General features: G+C 35.8%; 1 protein-coding gene across 6 annotated transcripts in view; it reads right to left on the bottom strand.

Moving 5' to 3' along the window:
* GRIK2 (glutamate ionotropic receptor kainate type subunit 2) overlaps nucleotides 1-27,843 on the bottom strand; it is a 445,887-nt gene that overhangs the window by 296,012 nt on the left and 122,032 nt on the right. For 5 of the 6 annotated variants that reach the window (XM_074862173.1, XM_074862175.1, XM_074862179.1 and 2 more), the window contains one exon: nucleotides 567-734. In XM_074862173.1, coding sequence (XP_074718274.1) covers nucleotides 567-734 — 168 coding nt within the window. Of the gene's footprint in view, nucleotides 1-566; nucleotides 735-27,843 lie in introns of those variants that run through there. The other variant, XM_074862178.1, reaches the window with a different exon arrangement.

Raw genomic sequence — 27,843 nt, 5'->3', positions numbered from 1 at the left:
AACTGCTGAACTCAGGCCTAGACATTCACCTGATAGCAATATTCTTAAGCACAGACAATAATTAGTCTTATTTTTATGCACAAAATTACACCTATTTGTTCCCCTTTGAAGCCCACACCTGAATAATTATGAGGCATTCATACCTTAAAGGCATTTGTGGAGATGTACTTAAAGCAATTGAATGCTGAAAATTTAATGGGAGCTCTCTTCCAGGTTCACTAGAATTTGGGGGCACTTCCAGGACAAGGTCTGGAGATAGTGTTTTCTCACTCCAAAGGAGCTGGTCTCAAAAACACCCTAGTCACAAAGGTCAGATTAATTTACTTCAGATTTTAAATATTTAAAGAAATAACTTTTCGACAGGGGCAGTGGGAGCAAAGGGGACAATGTTATTTTCAAGCAGTTACCATTACAGCCTTCAAGGGGTGGTCTTTAAAGCAGTTCTTTGATGTCACCTACAAACTTGTCTCATTTCATAAGGCTTTATTGGAGAGACATTTTTTCAGGTAGGTAAACCAAGTGAGTCTTAGTTCCTCATTGAAAACATTAAATATGCAAAAGGTTACCTTTTTTGGATGCTTCAAAACTGTCATAGAGATTTATCTTTTGGGTGTCATATGTTAATGTGGTGTTTGGCAGAAGAGTTCTGTTTCTGTTGATTGTGTTCACAGCAAATCTGAAGGCTAGTTCTTCTGCTCCCATTGGACCAGATTCCACACATTCAAAAATGCCTCCTGGTAGTGGGAGAAAGAAGAAAGAAAAAAACCAAACCACTAGTAAGCCAAAATGGCATACAAGAACACCTTTAATCATCAGTTTGGGAAAAGATTCATCAACCTGAAATTTTTAACTTAATAAACCTGACACAGTGCAAATCATGAAATTATCTCATGATTTTGGTGGGGTTTAGGTCAAACCATAAATAACACAGTCACAAATCAAACTTACCTTAAGAAAACCTGTTTGTTTTTTCCCATACAACATTTATTTTACTATTGTAAATAAAAAGAGTGTGGAAATATAAACTAACCACACTATTTAGAAGCAAAACAGGAGAGGAATGAAGAATATGTAATTATTATTTTACATAATTAAACTTGAAATTATTGCCTTTACCCCTTCCAGATCAACCACCACCTGTGTGTGTGGCAGGGGAGAGGGAGATTTATGGATTCTTGTTTTCTACTCTTCTAGACTTATGATACAGCTATAATGGCCTGGAGAGTTCGCTGGAAGTGCAACATATAAAGGAGCAAGGAACTGGGATGCCCCAAACTGCCTCCAGAAATTAAGATATATAGATATTTTATCATGACTGTGTGCCTGAACTGATAAATATGTTGACCAAAAGGTTCAAATTTTCTCTTTTGCACTGAGCCACACATACATGTTAACTTCATTCTCAGCAAATACAGGAATCTAAGCAACTACACCCTGCATAAACTGTATCATGCAATGAAAGCATCCCAAAACAAAGCATACTGCTAGAGTTGGACATGCCTCGAGTGACAGGCAATTTCTAGAACACTTCTGAGCCAGCCTTAATTTTAAATGAATCGAGTAAGTTCGTGAAACAGTGCTGCACTTCAACTGTTCTTTTCTCATGAATGAGATATAATTGCCCATGAAATGTAAATTTATACATACTTTGGGGTAACATCATTTATTCTTGGGTCTAGAAAGACCAAGGATACAGTGACAACAAAAGTAATTTGAAGATATGTCCTTCCTGTGGTGACATGGAATGCCTCAGAAAAACAATCTGTATCCATATGGTCTCTTAGGTCCTCATGCTAACAGCATATGTCAATGCTGATGGACAGCTGATGACCACCATCTGAGGATCATTGATTATAAACCAGGCATTGTACCTGTGCAAGAAACATTTTCCTTTTCTTTCTCCTAGATTATGCATATTCATTTCCAAAGTAATGTTGCTACCTGGCTTTGTATTGTTTAAAAAAATTGATTCAACTCTCCACTATTTTCTCAGCAAGAAGCTCTCAGGAACTGAATGTACAGGGACTGAGTCAGACTGAACTTTGCAAACTACAGTCAGTTTCTAAACAGTTTTGTTCACCAGTCAAGTAGATAAACCATTTCTAAATCAAAAATAATGTGTATTTAGTTATCAACTTTCCCTTTCTGATACTATTAAATATGAAAAGACTTTTTAGTTTTGCAAATCTCCTGCTTTTCCAACTTCTTTCTCACTACAGAATGGAGTTGTTAACTTTTTTCCTGCAGATGAGCCCTTAAATTCCTGATGACAGCCCTAGGGGCAGATGCTCAAATAATATTAATTTAAAAGCACAAGCACTAAACACTGAGATGAGATGTGACTGATATTTAAACATTGGTCATTTAAAACTGAGAATGAGGCACTGATGGAAGAGGCAGATGCTTAAGAAAACTTCAAATACCTAGGGAAATGATCCAAACTTATTGAGAATAGAATGTATATGTAATCAGTAACCAATATTAAAAATACTTCAGAAGCTAAAGTAAAAGAAACTTGGATAACAATCAGGTAAATATAGACCTAGCATATTTTAAATCTGAGAAAAAGACAATGTTTATTTGCACAATGTAATATTAACATGAAAGGCAACGTACTGCTTTTGAGAATAATGAAGTGCTCTGTTCAGGAAAACATAGTCTGATAGACAAGGTTTTGTGCTGGTTACGACTGACAGCATCTAAACATTATAAATCAAACTGTGACACATAGGAGGATCCTATCTGAATTTGGGGAAAATATTTTAAAATTGATGAAGAAAGCTAAAAATTAGTGAATAAATTATAAGTACAGATATCAAGAGACAAGAAAAATAAAAAGAAGTTTCCATGTACGTAATGAAAATTTAGATTTTATAGGCATCTGGAAAGCAGGTATTTAAATGAAGTTGAATAAACCAGTATCACAAAAAAAAGTTATTAAAAAAAGGTCATATCCTAAGTTGGATTCATAAAGATAAGCAAGCATTACGACATATCTTTCCTCTCCCTGAAATTTTTACATTGGAAGATTTCTTCTTTAATTTCAATATGTCTGAAGCTCAGTACAATCTTCCTTCTTTATTCCTGTACGTATCATTCTCATTTCTAAATTCTTGATGTCAAAGATATAGTCACTACTCTCAGTATAAGATAAAATAAAATTAAAAATGGATTTTGACCTCTCATATCTGGGCAATTCCTAATGGTAGTGACATTTCATCACATACACAATTTTATGAAGATGACAAAGTCTCTATCTCCTGTGAATGGTAACAATGTGTAATTTCCCACATGTGCCATTCAGTGGTTTATTCCCTCACTCACACATTCTCTGTCCCTGTGATAAATGTATCCCCTGCAAAGCTGGCAGCATATGACCTGTCTGCCTCAGGGTAAATTTCCATTCCTAAGGAAAACAGAGGTAGAATAACCTGTTTCTGTTGTCTTACGATTAAGATATTTTGCTAGGAGGAAGGAAAACATAGGTTCTGATTCCTGCTCTAGAATATTTTCACATTGTACTCTAGATAGACACTGAAATAAAAATAAGAACCCCAGAGGAATATAGATTAGACCATATATTTGCAGTTTCCTAGCCGTTTTCTAACCTGTAGGATTTCAAACTTCAACTAGCTTCCTTTCATTTCAGTTTTATGCTACTTCTCTATCTGTCTGCTCAAGCAGCATGGGAAGAGCATCCCACAATTAAATATTTTGGATGCTGGTAGGTGTAGGTTCATCTTAATCTTCACGCTGAGAAGAGACTCAAATCAACAGGTTCTCAAAGCACACCATGTTCTACTAATATCCATAATGGCTGAAAATGCCAGGCTCCTCCTGTTGCTAGCTAGCAACAGCTGCTAGCTTTGGCCATCCTAATACTGCACACAGGGCACCACCATTTTTTAATTGAACATCTAAGCAGTTTAAATTGAACTCACACACTAAGAAGAGCAGGAGCTTAGGCAGACACGTGTCTGCATTCTGACTGTCAGCATGTAGTCACAAAACAGCTCCTCATTCTCCAGATGACAGCCCTTTTAAGCATGTGTGGAAGTCTACACTTCAGATATTTTCAGGATACTCAACAAAGACACATAAATGAGTTCATAACTGGCAGGAATGTGAAGTTTTAAAAGGTGCTTTCTCTATTGCTGCATAAGATGCAAGTAGAAACTTATTTGGTAACTTTAAACTGCCTTGGTCTTACTGTTATGTTCCTGTATTTATTACTGAATATGCAAATAATAGTAAAAAATATTGAGTATTTTTAAAGAAAAATATGTAAAACCACTGGCTTAATAATGGGAGATAAGCCACAGATTGCACTGCATTTTTTTATAAAAAGAAAAGGAAATTCATAAAAAAGGATGGATTTCCACTTCAGGTATACTCAATTATAAAGGGATAGTAGTTTCCAGAAGCTCTTATAGAATATTGAGTCATGCTGTTCTCGTCCAAGTAGGCTGTGCTTTACTGCTCTTGTACCTTGTATTCAGGATAGCCCTATTAACAATAAAATTGAGGAATACACTGCATGGTCTCAGATAAGCAGACAGAAGAGTTATAAATCTTGCCATTGATATGTGGACAAGCAACCAAGCCAATGCCTATCTCTGTCTAACAGCTTGAAAAATGCAGGTGTTGGAGTTTGTCTTATTTTTAACACAGCTTATAGACCCATAATAGACAGAAGCATCAGTTCTTACGTACAACTGGCAGCACATCGTAGAGGAAATGGCTGAATTTTCACTGCTAGCTCAAAACAGAGACAGAAAACTTAATAGTAATAAAATGTGCATTTAATGCTTAGCTTGCTTTAATGGTCTCCTATATGACTTCTTCATTTACAATGTTAATGATATGTCAGTTCATCTCTGCCCTATGATAGTAACACTGGGGAATATGGCATCACATAGCTACAGCTCAATCTGTAGCTCATGAAGTTTTATTGTGTACAGTAGGTGACTGCAGTATAGCTGAACACTTCTTCAAGTTTTTACTGTCATGATAAGCACTTAGCAAAAGCACACTAGATTTTAATAGCGATCAGCACCTGAAGAATCACAGTGATGAGGAATGCTTAAGACAGACCAGTCCAAGCCAGATATACAAAAGCGATTGTAAAACAATTTAAATACTGTATCTTTTGCAGTGACATCCAGGATAATTTAGATCTCTTACTAATCCTGATATACTAGAACTGCTTTTACTGAACCTGAAATTCACTTTTTAGGATTTTTCATCACAGTTGTCACTATTGAAAAAATATTTATATGACCGAGTTCTTTTACCATAACCAATAGGGAAAATCCAGTCATTCAGTGTAATACTGATGCAGTAACAGTTTCTTCAGAAACAGAAACCGCTGGAAAAAAATTATAATAATATTTTATCAAAAAGGATGTAATGCCTAAAAGAGTATGAGTAATGTAGTTTTCATTCTTTTCCAAGGAAAAAGAAAATCTGAAATAGCTTTAAAAACAATTATACAAGTCCAAAACAATTTGTTCTGAAATTGTTGAAATTAAAAAGTCTGCATTTTCCACCAAAAATTTGAAGAATTACCATTTTTAGTTTTCAAGCTATCTTGGTTTTCTTTAATTTTCAATCATTTTCTCAAACATAAAATCCAGAGGAAAAAATATCAGTTTGCTACACATCCTGTCAAAAAATTTCAAAAAAAATTGGTCCTGCTCTTAACTACCTAATTTCACAAAGAACAGGATAACCATTTGAATCATTCAACTTTCCATTTCTATTCCACAAAAGGCTTATAGGTATTTTTCTCCCCATAATCATTCCACTTTGGGGATCACTATCTTGTGTATTTTGCATTATCATCTCCATGTAATATCTGATAAAACCCAGCAGAAAGTACAAAAGTGCTTAACGACACAAAATCACTGGATGAATACAAGTGCCAGAAGAAGTTATTTGTAAATCTCGCCTCCTCTTACATATGGAGAACTTTTGAAACAGATGCATGTCATAAAACTTGAGTTACTGTTACCTACTTGAAATAATGCACATTCAAACCAGCTTCAGAAGTGTCCAAGTAGAACTACAAAAAAGAAAAATAGCAAACCTGGCTGATACTAAATCAAAGAATTTCTCCTTCATTTCTAGTACAGTCCCAAGTTTGTTTCAGTAGAAATAAATGCTATTTAATTACAGTAGCTACAGGCTATTTTACAGTCTGTGTCCTCTGAAAAATTAAACCTTTAAATGTATAACAGAAGGCCACATTACCTCAGATCATAATCTGACAAATCAGTTGAAATGAAGCTTACAGACTACTGTAAATTACTGAATCTAAAATAATTCTTTTTCAATATTATTGCAAGTATATCAACAAATACACAGAATTAGAACTTCTATGGTTTGGCAGCATCAGGAATTTACCAGGCTAATTTTCAAATGTGAAATCAGGAGAGAAAAAATTAAACACAAACTCATTGTAATATAACATTGTTGACAGCAGCAAAGTTATAGAAAAAAGAACATTAATCATTATTTCAATTTTAACTGTGTTTCTTTCTATGAAGATGTAAAATGAGGTTTCGTTTTTTTCTAATATCAAAACAACTTGATAAAGATCTCACACACATTAGTTATTAATATCTATAATTTTTTAACATTATAGCCATATTATCATTAGCATGCACCAATCTGCTTTGGAGAAGGTCTTTATTAATACATTATAAAAAGTAATGTCAGTCACACTGTGGCATTAGCACCATTTCTTTAACGATACAGCAACTTTTAAAATATAGTAATGTAAACCCACATCTTAAGTAATATTAAAAGGTGACAGAGAGCCTGAAGAAAAATTGTTTTTAAAAACAGTTTGTCTTGCCCAGTAACACTTCTTCCCATCATTTTACTTTAAGAACATACAGATATGTTTAAATTATACCAATAAATTTATATGAAGTTATATAAGAATGAAATTATTTTATTTCTTCTCCCTCACCTCAATTCAATACCTTGAATATAAGATAACTATGGTGCCCAGATCTCATCCTGATGTGACAAATAGAAATCTCTTATTCTGATTTATTATTTCCCATTCAGAAAACATGAAGTCTCAGTCTTTAATTAACCTGGAAAGGTGGGAGAAAGGAGTAACAAGGTACCTGTGATAAAGAACTTTTCTAAAAAGTGTTTCAAGAGACAATTAAGCAAGTCTATCAGGTATTATACCATTAAAATATATGTTTATATCTGCTGTGTTCCAATTTTGAAATAGGCCATTTCATAATCAGACCCAATGATTATGTAAAGTGATACTACATGTAGAGGGATAAAAAGTCAAAAGCATATTATCAAGAGATCAATGGATGCTAGTATACTGTCTACATTTCCAGAGATGGAAGTGATGGCTTTTTAGAAGCATGAAGGGACTACAATCTTCCAGATACAGGCATAGCAAGAAGACAGTGAAGAGGCTCATCTGAAAAACCCAATATCACTGACATGACATGGATGATACTGGGAGCAGGAGGCATGGTAGGTGCTGTGCTACAGTGACTGATCAGAGGTACTGGCTGAAGACATTTTAGCCCTAATTAAGCATGCTATGGGCTGTACTGATAAACTCATTATGGACTGGAAGGCTACAGAGGTGGTTCATAGACCTCCATAAAGGTTTCCAGCTTAGACACGTGCTTCCTATAAATACGGAACAAAACTATATCTTAACCACTTATTTCTGTCTGGAACAGGATTTGAGAAAATGAATCACTTTCATCCAAGATATTAAAAACAAATGAAAAATTTCCTTCTTTGCAACCTTTTCCATTAAAAAATTTAGTTTATTTTTTTATATTGATTTAGAATACAGCAGTGTGAATCTGGACTATACCATGTTTTTATTATTCCTTTTCAAAATTATATTTAAAGCTTTCTGAATCTCACAACAGGAAAAAGTTTAAAAGGATCACTTGACATAGAAAACTCTGCTTATTCGACTTTGAAGTCATTTTTATGGGGATAATACACTGTAGGAAAAGACAGTACCCTCTAGCAGTATCCTTTATCCATACTGAGTGTGCGTAGGATATGGAGGAGGGAAGCAAGACCTGAAGTTTCTGGGGTTTATTTTCATTGTCACTGATTTCCTGTGTGACCTTGGACAAGAAGCTTTTCTGGAAAATAAATAACTCACCCCAGATGTAACAAACACCTCAATATTGCAATAGAGGCACAATTACTGGAAAATCAGTTACATGTTTTGAAATGAGACATAATTTATGTTAAAGGATTCATGGAATCAATGTATGAAGGTATAATGACAGAATCCTGCAAATCTTGCACTATGAAATGCATAGAAATATTACCTTCAGCATCCAAGCTATCTTTTGATTGATATTTTAGTGTAGTTGCATGAAACTGGCAACTTTAAGACATGTTTCTCCTAAAAGGATTTGAATTATCTACAGATTTAAGACAAATAAAACTATATATTTTCTGACTGTACAATATATAAGGGGCTAAATATCCAGTCAATGTTAGGTTTATCCTGTTAATTTAATGTTAAATTTTATATCAAAACAGAAAGAGTTTGCTTTGTTTTGTTCTGTTTTCTTAAATATGAGGAAATAATAAGCATGGATCTCACTTGAACAAAAGTTTCTTTATCTTATAAAAATGGGGAAAAAAAATTTAAAGGTAAGTACATACAAATGATAAGCATCTTTAAATTGTTTTTTAAAAATAATTTGATACATTTTAACATCTTCTTTAAGTCAGATGTGACAAACACTGTGTCAGAATCTTACCTTTCATCAGCACAGTTCCAAATATGCTTTGAAAAGTCATAAAATATTACTAAAAAATATTATTAGACTGAAGTATGCAGCATACTTATAAAACACTGCTTCTGATAGCATCTCTGTTTACAAATATTACTCCTTTCAGTCAGAATATCAACAGAATATGACTAAAGATAACAGGCAATATAAGAACACCTGAACACATTCATCTAGTGTTAGAATGTACTATCTGTAAGAATTCCCATTTTAAGGACATACATTAGCTTCCTATGACATGCTAAGCAATTTATTACAGAATACACTTGATAATTTCAATGTAATTATGACATTCATGTAATATTTAGTCTGTCATGACTAACAGTAACAAAAGGAAACAAAACACTAAATGAAATGTGACTACAAAAATGGCCTTGGGAGATTTTGCTAAAATGTGCTTTTCATTACTCTGGTTAACAAAATGTTTTAAACAGTCTTAAAACAGCACACCTTCATTTCCTTCTCTTTTTTCTAAAGAGGCAGCCAACACCCAGATAAAGAGATTTTCATTCTCCACAAAGAAAATGTTTTCCTCCAAAACATCTTTAAAGAAGATAATATGCAAACTTAAATGCTTAGGTTTTACATAAATACTTTCACAAGGACTAATACAGAAGTCTTACTTCTGTTTATAGGCCACTTACTGGGCAGTTAACGATCTTCAAACTTTCCTGCTTATAAGTTTGAAGATATCACAAACCATAGACCATTTCATTTTGCTCTAGAAAGACTCATAAAATATAGCAGAACACTGATAAAAACAGTTCCTTTATCTCCTCACACTGACCATAGATAAATGCTAACAATATTGCATCAGGCCAGGATTTTCTCTTTCCATCACACTGAATGCTATTGATCCATCTTCTAAAACATTTGTCTGAGTTTTGAATTACATTTGAGAAGCCAAACTGTACACAAAGGAAACTTCCAGGTTTTCACTTGTTTTTAAAAGAAAATATAAGCGATTCACTCATGAAAAATAAGTAGACATTAAAAAAGTAAATATATTTTGAACTTGCCTCCTGCAATATTGTCCTATTTAATACTAATATGTCCACATTCAAAAGCTAGAGCAAAAGATTTTTTTTTTTTCCTTTTTTTTTTTTTTTTTGCTTCAGTTCTGTTTTAATAAGGTAAACAAGAATGTAGGACTCAGAGTCATATCTTATGATTTTAATTTTCAAGCAGGGCTTAGAAAAGTTATGCACTTAATTTCTTCAAAGAAATTCAGAGGCTGTGGTTCACCAGTTACCAGGAATCACTTGACAATTCTATGGAAAGCTGAAAAGTTTCCCAGGAACTGTAGGCATCCAAGCATGTAGAGTAATACTGCAAAATAAGAAACTCATGCTAGGACCTCTCGACATATAAAGATGAAACAGAAGCATGCCTAAACTTCACAAAAGTCAGGAGGATCTTAACTGGTAGAAGTTCAAATCACAGCTTACATTGAAAGACACCTTCAATGAAATATACTGCTTGTGATTATACCGTTACTAATTTTTTTCAAATAAACAACATGTTAAAGCACTTGCCTATAAAGCAGAAAACAGATTTTATCATATACTGAACTCTAAGCCCATGTCTTTCACTGTTCAGAACAATGCTCTCACCAGCAGGCAATATAGTCACATATAACCTAATGTTCAAATTTGATTTGAGATAAGTTACCATATAGACGGGAATTTTCAGTCTATAAGGTCCAGAAAACAAAAGAAAACCTAAAGTTATCATATCCTTCTATATACCTCTGCTAGGTATGAAATAGGAACCAGCCCATGATTTCCAGATCATTTGCTTCTTATCCAATCAATTTCTTGTAGAAAATCACGGAATCATCTAGGTTGGAAAAGACCTTGAAGATCATCTAGTCCAACCATTAACCTAACATTCATTGACAGTTCTCAACTATACCATATCTCTAAGCACTATGTCAACCCTACTCTTAAATACCTCCAGGGATGGGGACTCCACCACTGCCCTGGGCAGCCCATTCCAACGCCTAACAACTCCTTCTGTAAAGAAATATTTCCTAATATCCAGTCTAAACCTTCCCTGGTGAAACTTGAGGCCATTCCCTCTTGTCCTATTGCTTGTTACTTCGTTAGAGAGACTCATCCCCAACTCTCTGCAACCTCCTTTCAAGAAGTTGTAGAGGGCGATGAGGTCTCCCCTCAGCCTCCTCTTCTCCAGACTAAACAACCTCAATTCCCTCAGCTGCTCCTCATAAGACCTGTCCTCCAGACCCTTCACCAGCTTCGTTGCCCTTCTTTGGACACGCTCGAGTAATTCAATGTCCTTTTTGTAGTGAGGGGCCCAAAACTGAACACAGTAATCGAGGTACAGCCTCACCAGTGTCGATGACAGGGGTAAGATCACTTCCCTGTCCCTGCTGGCCACACTATTTCTGATACAAGCCAGGATGCCATTGGCCTTCTTGGCCACCTGGGCACACTGCTGGCTCATGTTCAGCCGGCTGTCAATCAACACCCCCAGGTCCCTCTCTCACTGGCAGCTCTCCAGCCACTCCTCCCCAAGCCTGTAGCGCTGCTGGGGGTTGTTGTGGCCCAAGTGCAGCACCTGGCATTTGGCCTTATTGAAACTCATACAGCTGGCCTTAGCCCATCGCTCCAGCCTGTCCAGATCTCTCTGCAGAGCCTCCCTACCCTCGAGCAGATCAACACTCCCACCCAACTTGGTGTCATCTGAAAACTTACTGAGGGTGCACTCGATCCCCTCGTCTAGATCATCAATAAAGATGTTAAACAGGAGTGGCCCCAAAACCGAGCCCTGGGGGACACCACTCGTGACCGGCCTCCAACTGGATTTAACTCCGTTCACCACCACTCTTTGGGCCCGGCCATCCAGCCAGTTTTTTACCCAGCAAAGCATGTGCCCGTCCAAGCCACAAGCAGCCAGTTTCACCAGGAGAATGCTGTGGGAAACAGTGCCAAAGGCCTTACTAAAGTCAAGGTAGACAACATCCACAGCCTTTCCCTTATCCAATAAGCAGGTCACTCTGTCATAGAAGGAGATCAGGTTTGTCAAGCAGGACCTGCCTTTCATAAACCCATGCTGACTGTGCCTGATCATCTGGTTGTCCGGCATGTGTTGTGTGATGGTACTCTGGATGAGCTGCTCCATCAGCTTCCCGGGCACCAAAGTCAAACTGACAGGGCTGTAATTTCCCGGATCATCCTTCCGATCCTTCTTATATATGGGTGTCACATTGGCCAATTTCCAATCTATGCCAACGATAAATAAATGCAGACAGAATGTAGAAAATAGAAGACAAAGTCAGGGTCAGGGCTCAGGTTATCTTCCTGAGTAATCTACAGTCCCAGCCTGTAGCTTCCAACATGCTTTCTTCTTTAATTCTATGCTTCCTTCCACAATACTAGTCCACCTTAACGGACTGGTATTATACAGTCAGATCACCTTCTGCTTGGTTTTTCTGGTCAAGTAATTCGTAATGTATCTTCAGCATCAAATATCGGCATGTGCTAGCCAGAAGTACCTTCAGAGTCAGCTTCCAGTTATCCAGTTGACTCACCCTGTTAAGACCCAGCAGCTAATTTAAAAGCAACAAATTAAGCACTGCAGGATCTAGCAAATGAGAATCAGATAATATGCATTATAATTTTCTTTCTAAAGAAAAAAAAAAAAGATTCTCACATTTAAGACCTATGTAAAACTTCAAAATAAATAACTTTCGTTTCCTCTTTCCAAAATTATCAAGAAACAAGCACTTTATTGAAATTACTCACAAATGCTTAAAAATACAACATATTATAAAAGATCTGAATAATCAGAGACAAGAACTTGTAAAACCACTCATTTAGCAGAGTCTAGAAGCAGTGTGGTTTTGTTTTCTAAGGACTGTATATATGAGATACAAAATAAAGATTTCTTGTCCTGCATATGGCACTGTAAAGTGAGAAAAATTTTTTTCAGTTATTTTTATAATTCACTAAAATATTTTCAAATTTTAGTTTGCTACAGCATGTTTTACATTACATCATAATAATGCATTACTGCTTCCTAACACTGCCATGCTACAGTGCATTAACCAGAAAAGTTTGTTACCATTTTGTCCTTAAAGCTATTAAAAGATAAATTTTCTTCAGTACTGCTTGGAGCATTTAATCACCTTTTTAAAGTGTTTCCCATCTGTATTACAATTAAACAGCTTGAAATCACTGCTATAGAAATGCTGTGATATAACAGGCAAAGTTACAATAGTCATAAAAGAATTAAAATACAAACTTCAAAATCAGCCTGACAGAGAAGTTTTAAATGTGACAAACTTTTTGTTGTTACATTTAATGATGCACTTCAGTACCCAAATGTTCAGTTCCAAAAATGTTTGAATTAGAGAGTTGTTTAGAAATTAAGTCATTATCTTTTCATCTTAGTAAAAATCTCACCAAAATAAAGTTTGTCAAAAGTATTGCTACCCTGGTTAAAATATGGTACGTGCTGCTACAGAATTATGGTTTAAATACTTAGAAGCAATTTTCAGAAGACTAAGGTGTGTTATAGAATATTATATGGAAAAATCTTCACTATTCCTGTTCCTAATGTACCAGTTGCTTGGACTCCATAGAAATGGTATTTCTATATTTCTCTCAGTGATTCCCATTTTGAGTCTTCAGCCATGGGAGAAAAAAAAAGAAAAAAAGTGATGTACCATGAGTAGAGAAACAAGCAAATAGTATGAACAAACAACTAAGTATTAGGTGCTGATGACAAAAATTCCAAGAAGCAAGAAAAAGATGGATCCGCAAAGATCGAGATTGTTAAGTGTTAACATGGACAAAAGAAGAAGCTAAACAAAACCAAAAAAGCTTCTTATCTTCAAAAGCAGAGATATTAAGTTCATCTGCTTCTACACTCTGCAAATCTATCTTCAAACTTTTAAATACACTGGTTCAGATTCTTTGAGCTCACCTATTTCATAAGTTACATTAATAGCGAAATACTACATTTTGTAATGTGACCTAAGATAAATTATGCATCTCCATATGACTTATATAAACAAAACATTAGCAGAAAAAATTAAGACAATTATCTCTAAACAAATGAATGAAATTTACTATATCAACTCCATAAATAACCAGATATATAATTGTAAATGTAAAGCTTCTTGAAAGCTTTTGCATGCTATTTCTCTTCTAAATATTACAAAAAAGATGCAGAAATTTTGCCACAGATTTCTATTTCTAAAGTCAGTCAATTAATATGATAAATATCAATAAAAATCACGTTAATGCATAGGAAAGTTGAGTGCTTCAGAAACTGATAATTTATGGCAGATTCATGTAGGGAACAGATTCTAGTGGGATCTTGAAATAAACACACAAAAATGTTTAATGAGGCATGAGAGGGTCTGTTTTAGTATGATGCATATCAGAGATACTGATTCACTTCTCCAATGATAAACCAGCAGTGTTTAATTCACAGCCTACAGAAATATTATTGGAAGGGCTGGGGGAAAGTGTCATACACAAGCAGAAGATAAAAACATTTGATCTGAAGCCCAGAGATACTGAATACTTTACACTCCCCTCTCATTTGCAGTACATCTGACTGTCATTTGGTTTTCTTAATAATTACCTAATTATCTTTTCCATGAGAGGAAAGGTGTTTATATTCCTAATGACTGAACTGTGATCTAGATGTGCAAATGATACTTCCACAGTATATCCTTTCATTCTGTTTCCAACTATATCCCAGAATTCAGCACTAGATGTATCCAAAGTTGGTTTAGATTGATCATCAATTATGTGCAGATATTTTGTTTTATCAAGATTTTAAATGCTAAAAATTTACCAGCTAGAATGACAATTATGCTCTAAAAGTTGTTCACTAATTTGATAATTAAGTTTTACTTACTGAATTAGAAGCCTCTTTGGAAAAATTAAAAAGTTGTTTTGGCAGGAAAGCAGGAGTTATGCATCCTACCTTATCTGTACCCTATATATGGATTAAATATTACCTGTTATTTTATCTAAAGCAACTCTTCCATTTAATTCTTTCTTCTATATATTTTTCTAGTACATGGCCAAACTCTTCCAGACAGATAAATCTTTAACCAGAATACTGTCTTATCTAGTATGACCACAGTATTAACATCTTTTTTTTTATTGACAAGGATATACTTTAAAAAGTCTAAAATGCTTTACACTTTGTCCACAGTGAAAACTCGCTTTTGTAACAACAGAAGACTAGACAGTAAAAATACTTCATGTTTTTCTTCTAATTTACATGGTTTAATAAGAAATTATTTTTTCATCCAGTATGATCAGTTTGTCCCCACGTTGAGGCTTTTATTTTTTTTAAAGAACCTCCACGGAGGAGACTATTTTTTTGGAAGAAAAAACATATTTCATGAATCATAGGTATCATATAAAATGTTTTCTCAAGTAATCTGTATCTTGCAACTGGATTTGTCATTGTCTAACAATAATAGTTTTAGGCAGATGGACAGGCTATCTAGCCACTCTTTTCACAAAACATCTCTACAACCTCTCTTTTCAGGTATTCAAGCAAGGAAGCATACTTAGCAAGGAGGTGGGATACTGACAGAATCATTCCGACTCTTTCCATTAGAAAAACGGTCTAAATATCAGCAACAAAACAGGGGAAAGAACAATTTAAAACCACAATCTGGAAGATAAATTCTAAAATAGTGTATAATGTGGAAGCTCTACTTTCATGCTGATATCTTGCACATTGCACACAGTTTTAATGCCCTCCAGGAAGGGGTGGGGGTCACAGGGAATGACTGAAGCTGAAGATTAAGACACCTATGTTTAAAAGCCCATAAGTGTGCTAGGAGTGCAAGTTCCCACTGTATTTGATAGATCTTGGAGAACAGTTCAGTTCACCTGAGCACAGTCATCTAGGACTCAATGCATATGTCCACACACGGGCTACCTGACAACGCTGAAGTTACCCCTCCTGGCTTCTGCTACAGAAAAGTAATGTGTCTTTCCCAGATCTCATGTCTTATCTACACAGATGGCTCTGAAACACAATAGATCTCAAATTTTATCAGTTCTTTTGTAGCTTATCAGTACGGCTTGCCCATTTCATCTGCTAATTTCCATTGACTGAAAGGGAAGTTTGAGTACATGGCACATACATGTATCTGAACCTTGAACCAAATCCCACTCATTTCAAATATTATATATTTGTAAAAGGTAAAGAGAAAGGCAACAAATTATATAATGAATTTCACATAAGGAGTGCATGATGAAGGATAATTCAGCCTGGAAAAGAGATAGCTTGGAGTAAAATAGAGTTCTGCAAAACCATGTGTTGTGCAAATGGTGGGTACAGTTTTCTTATTCACTGTTTCTTCACATACAAGAGGTAGAGGGCCTTACTTGATGCTAGTTATAAAGCATTCAGTACTGATTTTTCACTTTTTGCAGATGACTTAGGGAAACTAAAGACATTACACTGTAGCAGACAATGGATATAGCCTGCCATCTCCTAAGGTGGCTTGAAATCCAGTAACATTACAAGACAAAATAGGTCTTCCTTCTGGAGCCGGGGAATTTTGCTTCTTTCTGATGATGTGAATTTGTGATATTTGCAGTAGAAAACTTTATGTAATAGAGGTTTATCTAATAGGTGGTTTGTGTTCTGAGAGAGAACATCACCGAAACTGTTATCTGAATTCTCTCCATTTTATGTTTATTGTGGAGAGATGTATTTGTTCACCAATAAATAAATAAATTTTATCTAAAAAATCTAGTATTTCTCAACCACAACTGACAAATAAAAGTCCTAATTAATTTTCCTTTAATGACACACAATAGAACTGAAATATGTTATTAAAATTTATCAAACAGAAAGGTCAGACAAATATATTTAATATTTTGGTGATGTCAAAACACAGCTACATTTTTAGCAGTTTCTAGACCCCAACACATTTCTTCTATATCAAAGACGAATGTGACTGACCTTCAACATTTTTTCATTTAGACCTTTATATTAGTATGAGTTTTACTGTGTTGAAGCACTATCATTTTAAAATATGGAAAAACTTGAAATCATTTTTATATTCAAACAAAGCAACAGATTATTTGAGGTTATACTATTTGATTTCAGTTTAGGAACAGAAGTGATCAAAGCATCATTACCAAACAAATTTTATAGTGTACGTTTTGGGTAGTATTTAAGACCAAACGCTTTTTGGATACTTAAATCTTGTACAACAGTTGGTCATCTGACTGTCATCATTCAGAAATTACACTAATCTCAGAAAACAAGACTTTGTTACCTTCACACTTTTGTGTGGCAAGGAGTAGCTTAAATTTAGTGCAGATACTGAATATAAAATCGTAGAATGGTTTGGGCTGAAAAGGACCTGAAAGATCGTCTAGTTCCAACCACCCTGCCATGTGCACGGACACCTTCCACTAGATCATGTTGCTCAAAGCCCCGTCCAACCTGGCCTTGAACACTTCCAGGGAGGGGGCATACACCACTTCTCTGGGCAACATCTTCCAGTGCCCCACCATCCTCACAGTAAAGAGCTTCTTCCTTATATCTAATCTAAATCTACCCTCTTTCAGGTTAAAACTGCTACCTCTCATCCTATCACTACACCACTTGACAAAGAGTCCCTCCCCATCTTTCCTGTAGGCCCCCTTTAAGTACTGGAAGGCTGCTATCAGGTCTCCCAGAGCCTTCTCTTCTCTAGGCAGAACAACCCCAACTCTTTCAGCCTGTCCTCATAAGGGAGGTGCTCCAGCCTCCCGATCATCTTCATGGCCCTCCTCTGGACTTGCTCCATGACATGACAGGTCCATGTCCTTCTTACGTTGGGGGCCCCAGAGCTGAACAGAGTACTCCAGGTGGGGTGTCATGAGAGCAGAGTAGAGGGTGAGAATCACCTCCCTCGACCTGTTGGTCACACTTCTTCTGATGCAGCCCAGGATATGGTTGGCTTTCTGAGCTGCAAACACACATTATTGGGTCATGTTGAGCTTCTCATCAACCAACACACCCAAGTCCTCCTCCGCGGGGCTGCTCTCAATCCACTCATTGCCCAGCCCGTATTTGTGCTTGGGGTTGCCTCAAACCATGTGCAGGACCTTGCACTTGGCCTTGTTGAATTTCATGAGGTTTGTATAGGCCCACTTCTCAAGCCTGCCAAGGTCCCGCCTGGATGGCATCCCTTCCCTCCAGAGTGTTGACTGCACCACACAGCTTGGTGTCACCAGCAAACTTGGGGGTGCACTCAAATTCACTGTCCATGTCACTGACAAAGATGTTAAACAATTCTGGTCCCAATACCAACCCCTGCGGTATGCCACTCATTACTGGTCTCCACCTGGACTTCAAGCCATTGACCACAACTCTTTGAGTGCAACCATCCAGGCAATTCCTTATCCACTGACTGGTCCATCCATCAAATCCATGTCTCTCCAATTTAGAGATAAGGATATCTTTTAAAATGTTCATTTGGCTTTTTCTAGTCTTTAAAGATTCACATCTTCCACTAGCAAAGCCTGAATGACAATTCTGAGACAGAGGGTTAGTTATGTTGTGCTGGTTTTAGTGGTTTCTTGTTGTTGTTAGTTGTTTGGGTTTTTTTATCTTGTGCTCATCAGCCCAGCAATTTAAGGTTATTTACAGTCACAGTTAATACTTTAACACTGAGTTATAAAGAGGAATTTTGGGGAGACACAAAGCAAGATTCATTTGCCTGAAAACAGACATCTACAGCCCTTTCAGACTACCTGAGACTCTCTCAGGGTACAAGCTATAGAGGCTGGCAAAGGACTCATTGGAGTTTGAAGCACTTTTATAACTGTGGCTGAAGGCAATACGTCTTGCAGCACCTACGTTATGACAGCTGAATCCCATTCACAGGATTGGATCCAATTTCACCTACACTTTTTCTATAAAGTGGATGTCCCTTCTAAGTTCATTATTGTAATCAGCCTTTATAGCCTTCCATAAGATGTGATTTAAAAAAAAAGAAAGAAGTAAATTTTGCCTGGATTTGCTACCTTTCACGTATTTCACACAACTAAGACACTGATACTTGACAATAGCTGCTCAAATAACTAACAAAAACCAAGTTACATAGAAGTGGTCACTTTCTGATCCAGCTAAACAGAATTTACTCCCTGAACTAGAAATTCATTTTCCTTAAGCCAGTATATACCCATTGATAAAAATAAAATTAGAGTTGTTTATATAAAAATAATTTTCTGGTCTTTTACAGGTATGTTGAAAAGCTCTATAAAGATAGAACTTACCCACTAAAAATCATACAGGTGATACAGAATTCACTTACATGTACAAAATTCTTCTTACTAGAAGACTGTTGAACTTAGAATGATAGTTTTCACTATAGTAAAAAAGAAAGGCACATGTGGAGCCTTTTACTTCCTGCTTGTTATAGAGTTTAGGTAAGATGAATTAAAGCTTGTCCTTTGATCTTCTTTCCTGCTGGTTCTCCTCTGTGCATATATATCTGCATACGAGTATGGGAGATCTATGCACATGAGCTGGCAACAATCTAAAGGTCCTACAGTAAGAGCTTTCTGACACAGTACACTTGTATATTAATAATTAATTTCATATTTACACTCCAGTGTGTATATTTTGTGTTCTTTACCAGTTGCCCTTTGTTATCACTTTGCTATTTAACAAAGTTATAAATATTTATTCTGATATTACAGAATACTGTTTTAGTTGTTATTGTGGTTTAATTACTTACTATTAACTGCATTTTGAAAGAGACAGTTGTCATATAAAAATCTTTTGTCTTTTATGAGGGTCCTTCCTGATAGCTGTTTTCCTCCAATAGTCAAAAATGAAGGATTCCATGCAGTGATTTTCCCATGAATAGTATGTTGTAAAATGTGTTCACAAATTATGGCTTTCCATACCCAGTAAGTAGCAGGGATTTCTTTAGAACTGACACAGGTAGAAGCATATCACTCTACAGCAAAAAAAAAAAAAAAAAAAAGCAGGGTTCAGTTGTCACACATATAAAGATATCATGTAAATTAGATTTAAATAACATTGTCTTAAATTATTAGCCTATTATTGTTAGTGACCACTTTTGAGAAAAACATGTTTTCTAGTCTTTCATATTGATTTATATAAACCACTAGCCTCAGTGTCTTTATAATTCAATTCAAATCTGTAATGAGTCAGACCTGTGGAAAGACCTGTTCAGAATGAACAGTGGCAATTTAGTTGAAATGCTGCTCATGCCATGAAAACAATGAAGTGTGACACTGTGTCTTTTACATCTGGCAACAAGTTTACCTACCAAAAGTCAGTCATTTATGCTGTTTTAAGGAAGGTGGCAATACAGATAGGAGAATTAAACATTTACTTTGGAGGAGTGCAAACTAATTCTTTGCCTTTTTCAAAGGTGTATTAAGCCATTTTATAAATTTATTTGATATCTTATTATTCATTTATTTTTAGCTTTTCCTGCATTGAAGTCTATATATAGTCTTCTCTGAAAACTTTCTGTGACATTTAAGACACTTCTTTAAAACATTTTTTCCTTCAGTTGAAGCCTAATCCCCAAAATGTGCCTTTCATTTTGCCTGTGTTGAGGTATTTACCCACAAATAAAAGAAACTAGAAGCATGTGTACAAAACAAGGCAACTGTTTCAAAATCTTCAGCAATTTCAGATTAATTTATGACAGACAAAACCTAAGTAAATCATTGTGAATAATTAAAAAAAAATTTTAAATGGGGCTTAGTACTAACATGAAATTGCATATACTTTTTTCTCACGCTAAGTCGTTAACAAAATTATATCCTTAGACCAAATATTTATGCATCCACTTTCCAGAAGATTTTAATCTCACTGAGATTTTCCCAAGTCCTATTAATATATTTTTTTATTTGGTGCTGTTTTCTACAACATAATGCAGAGTTATGGAAGATTTATCATTAATAAAGGGTAATTTTAAGGATTAGCTGTGATCTTGCATTCTGAAATTTTATAGCTTAGATTAAAAGTCTATTTTCAAAACTTTCAAGGTCTTAAATTCAAATTCTATCTTTCCTCAGCTCCATGATAAAACTTTTCATTAGACATGGGGCAACATATGTACAAGTCTGCTCTACTCAGGTCTGCCTTCAGGTCTGTTCTTTCAAACAAGCAGGCTAATGAGGTGCAATAATTTAAGACTATATGTGGAATGCAGTATTGCTCATGCTAGAGAGCAGATATGCAGGCAGTGTACTGCAAAAAATAATGCAGAAATACATAACCAAACCACTGATCCAAAACAAGCAAGGAATATGAATGTATCAGCTGATCACCCAAGCTAAAATAAAAGAGACCTGCTCCAATCCTCATTTCTGCAAGTCGTTTCTGGATCCTTCAAAAAAAATGTAACTGGATAGTTTTAAATTTATGGATCTTCAGAAACAACAAAAGATTTAAATAAATGCATTCTAAACATATTTGAACTTGGTTCTCCATTCTGAATGGTTCAGCTCAAAGATCTTATGCTCCAGGCTATAAATAGCTTGTTGATTGTGCCTTGTACGGCTTTAGCAAATGACAGACAACTGTAATCAGAGAGAACTCTAATCGGCAGGAGAGTTTCCCATGTGTTATCCCTTATGCATGCTATTGTAGGTAATCACTGCTGCTGAAATTAGACAATCCTTCAAATAAATTATCTTTTACAGTCTTGGTCAGCTATTCAATTACATATATAAAAAATAGGAGGAGTGATTCAGACTTCAGGTAATGTTTTATTGTGTACTTTTTTATTTATGCAAAATACAGATTTGACATCAGTAAAATTTGCTAATTTGAGCAAATTATGCTTAATTCTTTATTATGGAAAAAGATGGATTTCATTTTTAAATTACATTTCACACTTTTACATTTCATTTTTTGCTCAAGTTCTTTTATATTTAATGTTTTTGTTATTTTAAATTGTTCCTAAACAAAAAGTGAAAAATAAAACTTTGAAATTGAAATTTCAAAACATTACTTTTTCATGTGTTCTTAGATTTGGTATGTTGGTAGTCCTAGATTAAACTGCTGTTTTCCACTGTTCAATGTTGCCAATGAAACCTGGGAAACCCACCGATTTTTTCAGTTTTTCTAACTGGGAAGAAAAGCACTCAGAATCATAGAAGTGTAACAACTGAACATGCTTGTTTTGGCCACATACTGGGTTTGGCTGGGATGGAGTTTATTTTCTTCATAGCAGCCCATGGGGCACTGTGTTTAAGTTTGTGGCTAAAACAGTGTTGATAATACATCGGCGTTTTGGCTATTGCTGAACAATGTTTCCACTTCTTTGTTTCTCATTCTGCCACTCCAGCAAGTAGGCTGGTGTTGGGCAAGAGATTAGGAGGGGACACAGCTAGGACATCTCACCTGAACTGACAAAAGTGGTGTTCTATATCATCTAACGTCATGCTCAGCAATAAAACTGGGGATGGAGTTTTTGCAAAGTAGCCATTGATCGGGGATTGGCTGGGCATTGGTCTACTGATGGTGGGTGATTGCTTTTTAATCACTTGTTCCTTACTTTTTTTCCTCAACTTATTGGAGCTGTCTTTATCCCAACCCATGAGTTGTTTTTTCTTACTTTTGCGTTTGCAATTCTCTCCTCCATCCCTGCAGGGGTATAGGGTCAATCCACCACAATTCATGACTTTTCTCCATCCTACTGGTGACTGCTGTGAAGAATCTTTGAAGGGCTCTGTTTGGACATGCATGTATTTGTCCTTAAATTTATCCACATGGGGTTTGATTGCAACCCTGTGCTTCAAGGTGATAGTTGCACATTATGAATACTTCGTTACAAGTGTATAACATCTAGAACTGCTATATTCGACTGATTCACAGATGAGAATGTGCTGTATATTCCCTGTAGTTTTGTGTTATTTATTAAATAATCTTTTCTATTTAAACAATTGTATTTTACATTGTTATTATTGTTGAGAAATAAATTGCCCTAATAAATATAGTGAATTGAAAAATTAAAATGTTTCATAGTCTGAATACTAATAAAACAAATAAATTGAAGGTTAGATTTACCTGACAAAAAGTATCTCCAAGTATCATTGATGATATTTCCTCCCTCATTTCCAACTTAATTGTTTCATGGTATTCCATTTGCTTTCTCTTAGCAGCTTATTAACTTCTCTGTTCCACATACATTGACATTACTTTCTTCAGTACATTGCCAATATTCATCAATATCTTTGTCAGCGTATCTGAAAAATTGTTTTAAGAACTGTTCATTCAGTCCTAAATCCTGGAAGATATTTGATCAATCTTTTTGGAAGTGAACAGTTTCCTTGGATAGCACTGATTAATTATTTTACAGTTCTGAAACCTCAAATGACTGAAAAATTTAGAAATTTAGAAGGAAAAAGACGACAGAACTAGTCACAATTTGTATGAACTGTTCTTACTTCACTACTATAATTGTGTTTGCAGGAGAGTATAAGCCTGCATAGTCAAGGCCAAATCAATTTCTGCTCAGCCAAACCGGTGATTTTAATCAGAAGAAAGATGAGATGTGGAAAAGAGACTTTCTGGAAACCATTGTTGCAGCAATATGATCTGAGCATTGCTTTTGCCTTCATTCAATAACTGATACACATCACAGTTGCCTCAACACTTCTCCTACGATTTCTACCTTGCCATCTGCAGTTAGATCCCCTGATAGTACAGGAACACCATATTCCATTCCAGTAACATTGTTTGCTCACAACATCAAGTTATAGATACAGTTTGTTATCAGGAGTTGTTCCAGACACAAGGTTAGAGCATTAATTAATGCCCACCACGTGTGTACTGCTGAAAATGTGCATTTGACAAAGCATTTCACAAATATGCATTTAAAAATTAATTCAATTTGTCTAGGACATGAGCACTCTTGCCAGCAGAAGGGCCATTAACAAAGGGCAGTAAAAGGCAAACGTAATACCTGTCCTGAGAATTGCTGTAAGGTTCAACTCTATTAATTACTTGAGAGTGAGGGTAAAAGCACATTAACACAGCACCTGAACTGGAAGGTTCTGCAGCTACTACTGAAAGCAGGAATAACATGCAAACAAAACAGATTCCATTAAACAAAAGTGTGTGAGCTGGAGTGAAAGTAAGGCAAAGTGTTATTATCAAAGATACTTCATTTAAATCATTAAAAAAACAACCGAAAAAAATATTAAAAGCTAGGTGTCATGTTTCAAAAACCTGCAATGCAATATATGAGAGTTGAAGCATCATGTCAAAGCCCATGGAGGTTATGACTGTAAGAAAAATCTACCTGAAGCAGTGTGCAAAACTAAATGCTTAAGAGGAGAGCAGAGGGTAGGGAGGAGAAAATTAAGCCCAGGAAGACTTGATGAAGAGCATCAAAATAGCAAACAGCTAGGAAAGTCAAAATGATCTGCAAAATTCATGATTCTGCCAACATAGTGTGGTATTTTCAAAAACTCTTAGAACTCATTCTTTTCCCTCAAGTGCATGGTATTTGCCTGTCACCTATGGATGAGGAAGGTACTACGAGGGTTTGTTTGTTTAAAAAATACTCTCTGGTAATAGCCAATAGAATGGTGTGGAGAGACCAAATACCTGAGCTCAGAGTCACAAACAGAGGGATTTCCTTCACACACATACATACTACTTCATTCCTCTATGTCTCATTCAACTATTGCACTTCCAAATTACAGCCCTCTATTTTTCATCTCAATGAAATTAAGATGCAGCCTTTTACTAAACCCATCTGAATGCTTACCTCTAAAAGACAGTTCATACTTGCCAAATGAATCTGTTATCTGCCTTCCCCTGTTGGTGTCTGCTTAGCTCCCTCACTGCAGTAAACCCCTGCCCCTCTGTCCCAAAACTCCCACTCCATTTCATCTGCATCCCAAGCTTTCTCACTCTCTCCTCTGCACTTACAGAACCCAGCAATGCATTTTCTAGAGCCAGAGGTGATAGTTGCAAGCTGTCCCACAGCTGTGGAGCCAATTCACATCAAAGGATGGCTGGGAGTAAAAAACATCTCCACTCAAGGTCATGTATGTGTTTGGCAACCTACCTATCTTGTACTAGGTAAGAAGAGTACAGCAAGACCATCTATAGCCCGTACATCATGCAGGCTGTTCAACAATACCATTCACAATATCATGTCATTTAGGAATAATTTTATCATAAGCAGAAATGAAAATTAATATTAAGTTGGCAAGCAAGATTTCTCAGCCTTTAGGAGCCCAAGACAGGCAAAGACAGAGTCACTAATGAGATGAAGAGAGAAAAACTGAAATAGACAATTCAAAAGAAACTAAGCAGACATCATTAAAACTCTTACTCACCTGAACAGCCTGAGTCAATAACATCTATACAAGTATAGATATACCTTGGCATTCCAAGTGACTTTCTGTGATACCTCTTTTATATATTTACTTCATTACTCCAAGCTCCTAAAACATGCATCAGGCATTGAAGAATGAGTTATTACTGGGAAGAGTAAAATACATACTGTGACAGCAGACTACAGTCCAAAAAGCAGAAATTTACCCCCTCTCCCCAGATTTGTTCATATTTTCCAGAAAAGGAGACAAATATTTGTTTGAGACAATAGCAAACTACCTTTCAGAAATGCTACAAGTTCAGATCTCACTTTTGCAGAGGAGTCAGCATCTCATGCTCTCATTGACTTTCTTTTTTGTAGTGGGATAGCCATTACCTTGAACGTTCTCCAGTTTTTCTTAACAATCAGATACATACTTTATTATCTCTTAAAAGAAAAATCCCAGAGTGCAATTCTATATTGATTTGGTCTAAAAACTTTGATTTTTTTCTTTTTAAAAAAAGGATGAAATTAACAAAACTTGGCATTCTACTGACTTAAAAAGCAGTTAGAAATCAACTTTGTTTTTTCGTTCTGTGGGTGCTTTGAATTTATCTACAATGATAATCTATGACTACTGACCTTCCTGCTCTGCTTACTTCAGCTTAACCCCTATAAAATCTCACTTTCTTTGAAAGGTACAGAAATTTTCTCACAGAAAACAGATGTTTCTATAAATGCAGACCTGTGGCTCCATAACTAGACTCACAAAATACCTTCCAATCAATGTTTGGACTGAAAGGAGACCATCAAGAAATTAACAAGGAGGTGATAACAGGTAGGAAAATTGTCATTTATGAATGCTCCCTCTATCAAGTTTTCAAGCTCAAAACCAGATCTCATGTCCCAAAACAAAGAAATATAATAGCCTGCCTAGCTCGGTTAGCACTGATTACAAAAATAAATATAAAATGGCACTGATATTGGCTCTTTACAAAGACAGCCATTGATAGTATGGTAGAAATTACTCTGGTAAAAGTAATTTAAAATATATGTTACCAACCTAGATAAATGCCAAAAATGATTTTATAAGAGGACACATGTTCTATGAAGTTTTTGAATACTTGCATTGTGTACAGAACCACTGACTTTTAGTCCTCTAGTTGCTTAAATAAGTGATTAAGAAATTATATTTTCCTCGTTTCTATGTTAACAAATTAAATTAATAGCTTGCATATTGCACATTTTTCCAGCTTTCTCAACTATTTTAAAGTTATTCTCATTATGTTTCATTCTATGTTTATTTTCAGTATCGATAAGAGATGAACATTCAAGCAGATATCAAGTTCCACTGAAGTGCGAAAGTAGTTCTATATGCAGATATTACAATATTTGTTTTATGAATCTTATTTGGATCAAGGGAAAATTTACCAAGAGAAAAAAAAAAATAATTTCTTCATAACACTCAGTTCATCAGAGTGCAGCATATCTTCCTCATCTAGGAAGATAGATTGGTTAATGCCTTTGCAAACAATGGCTATATGCCATAAAAAAAACCTGCATTCCAGTTTCATAACCCAACAAGAGACTCCCTCAATAGTTCATTACTTCCTTTATATTCTGGACATTTTTTACACAATGGGTATTGTTAACAATCTCTTTTTTAAATTCACTTACATAACATCTAGGAATGAGAATGTGGTTTAGTGAGGGAATATTTACAGTACAAAACAAGCTCTTTATGCAAGATGATTGTGATTATTTCAATTACTTTTGCCCATCGTCACTTCATTAATAATGCATCTTTAACATGTTCCTTCTTGATTATTACCAGAAGTGATACATTAAAAACCGCATCCTAAGGCAAGTGTCTGATAAGGCTTTTTAATAAATGGTAAACATATTTCTCTGAACATATCATAACAGAGTGCTCAGTATATAACATTATTTAATTCCTCATTATAACAGCAGTTTGATATTCTAGAGTCAGACAGCATAGAATCACAGATTCATAGAATAGTTTGGGTTAGAAGGGGCCTTTAAACGTCACAGAATCACAGAATCATTCAGGTTGGAAAAGACCTTTGGGATCATCGAGTCCAACCATCTGCCCTACTCTACAAAGTTCTCCCCTACAACATATCCCCCAGCATCTCATCTAAACAACCCTTAAACACATCCAGGGATGGTGACTCCACCACCTCCCTGGGCAGCCTATTCCACTGTCTGACCACTCTTTCTGTGAAAAACTTTTTTCCTCATGTCCAGTCTAAACCTCCCCTGTTGCAGTTTAAAGCCATTCCCTCTTGTTCTATCGCTAATTACCTGTGAGAAGAGACCAGCACCAACCTCTCTACAATGTCCTTTCAGGTAGCTGTAGAGAGTGATGAGGTCTTCCCTCAGCCTTCTACTTCTCAAACTAAACAGTCCCAGCTCCTTCAATCACTCCTCATAAGATTTATTCTCCAGGTCCTTCACCAGCTTCGTTGCCTTCCTCTGCACTAGCTCCAGCACCTCGATATCCCTCTCGTATTGAGGTGCCCAAAACTGGACACAATACTCAAGGTGTGCCCTCACCAGTGCAGAGTACAGGGGGACTATCACCTCCCTACTTCTGCTGGTCACACTATTTCTAATACAAGCCAGGATGCCATTGGCTTTCTTGGCCATCTGGACACATTGCTGGCTCATGTTCAGCTG

This window comes from Strix uralensis, chromosome 3 (genome assembly GCF_047716275.1).
Source record: "Strix uralensis isolate ZFMK-TIS-50842 chromosome 3, bStrUra1, whole genome shotgun sequence".
NCBI lineage: Eukaryota > Metazoa > Chordata > Aves > Strigiformes > Strigidae > Strix > Strix uralensis.
Note: the sequence above shows the minus strand (reverse complement) of the source record. Positions and strands in the feature narration are given on the sequence as shown.